Source organism: Aptenodytes forsteri, unplaced genomic scaffold, assembly GCF_000699145.1.
Source record: "Aptenodytes forsteri isolate BGI_AS27 unplaced genomic scaffold, ASM69914v1 Scaffold533, whole genome shotgun sequence".
NCBI classification, from domain to species: domain Eukaryota; kingdom Metazoa; phylum Chordata; class Aves; order Sphenisciformes; family Spheniscidae; genus Aptenodytes; species Aptenodytes forsteri.
In genome coordinates this window covers 10,050-10,597 of record NW_008795482.1, presented here as the reverse complement: position 1 = coordinate 10,597, position 548 = coordinate 10,050, and the positions used below count along the sequence as shown (strand labels likewise).

Below are 548 nucleotides of genomic sequence, written 5' to 3'. Positions count from 1 at the left end.
ACCTCCTTCCTCCAGCCCCCTTCACCGCGCCCCCGTCCTGCCTCCCCACGCAGGTCCAAGGCGGAGATGCGGCACACCTGCCGCGGCACCATCAACCTGGCCACGGCCAACATCACCGTGGAGGACTCCTGCAACTTCATCATCTCCAACGGCGGGGCCCAGACCTACCACCTGAAGGCCAGCTCGGAGGTGGAACGGCAACGCTGGGTCACCGCCCTGGAGCTGGCCAAGGCCAAAGCTGTCAAGATGCTGGAGGAGTCAGGTACGGCCCTCGAGCCGGGGTTCCTTCACAGCCCCCGCGTGAGCCGGCGCGTGTGTGTCCCCTCCAGCCTCCCGGAGCCAAGCGGCGCGCGTCAGCCCCCTGCTTACGCCCGTGTGGCTCCCGCTCCTTGGGCCCCGGGGGCTGGTTTTGCCCCTCTGCGGAACGTGACCCCGAGGCCCCTTTGCTCGCTGCCGTCCAGCAACGCAACCTGCTTTTCCCCGTCCCTCTCCCGTGCCCGGCCGGGGTCCTGCGAGGGGACGGCGTCGCAGCGCGCCGCGCTGGCAGC

The 548-nt window shown here is 70.3% G+C and overlaps 1 protein-coding gene across 1 annotated transcript in view; it reads left to right on the top strand.

Annotated features, from left to right (window-relative positions):
- PATL1 (PAT1 homolog 1, processing body mRNA decay factor) overlaps nt 1-430 on the top strand; it is a 19,664-nt gene extending 19,234 nt beyond the window's left edge. The window contains 2 exon segments of the mRNA XM_019472598.1: nt 54-262; nt 330-430. Coding sequence (XP_019328143.1) covers nt 54-262; nt 330-430 — 310 coding nt within the window.
- The last annotated feature ends 118 nt before the right edge of the window (nt 431-548 follow it).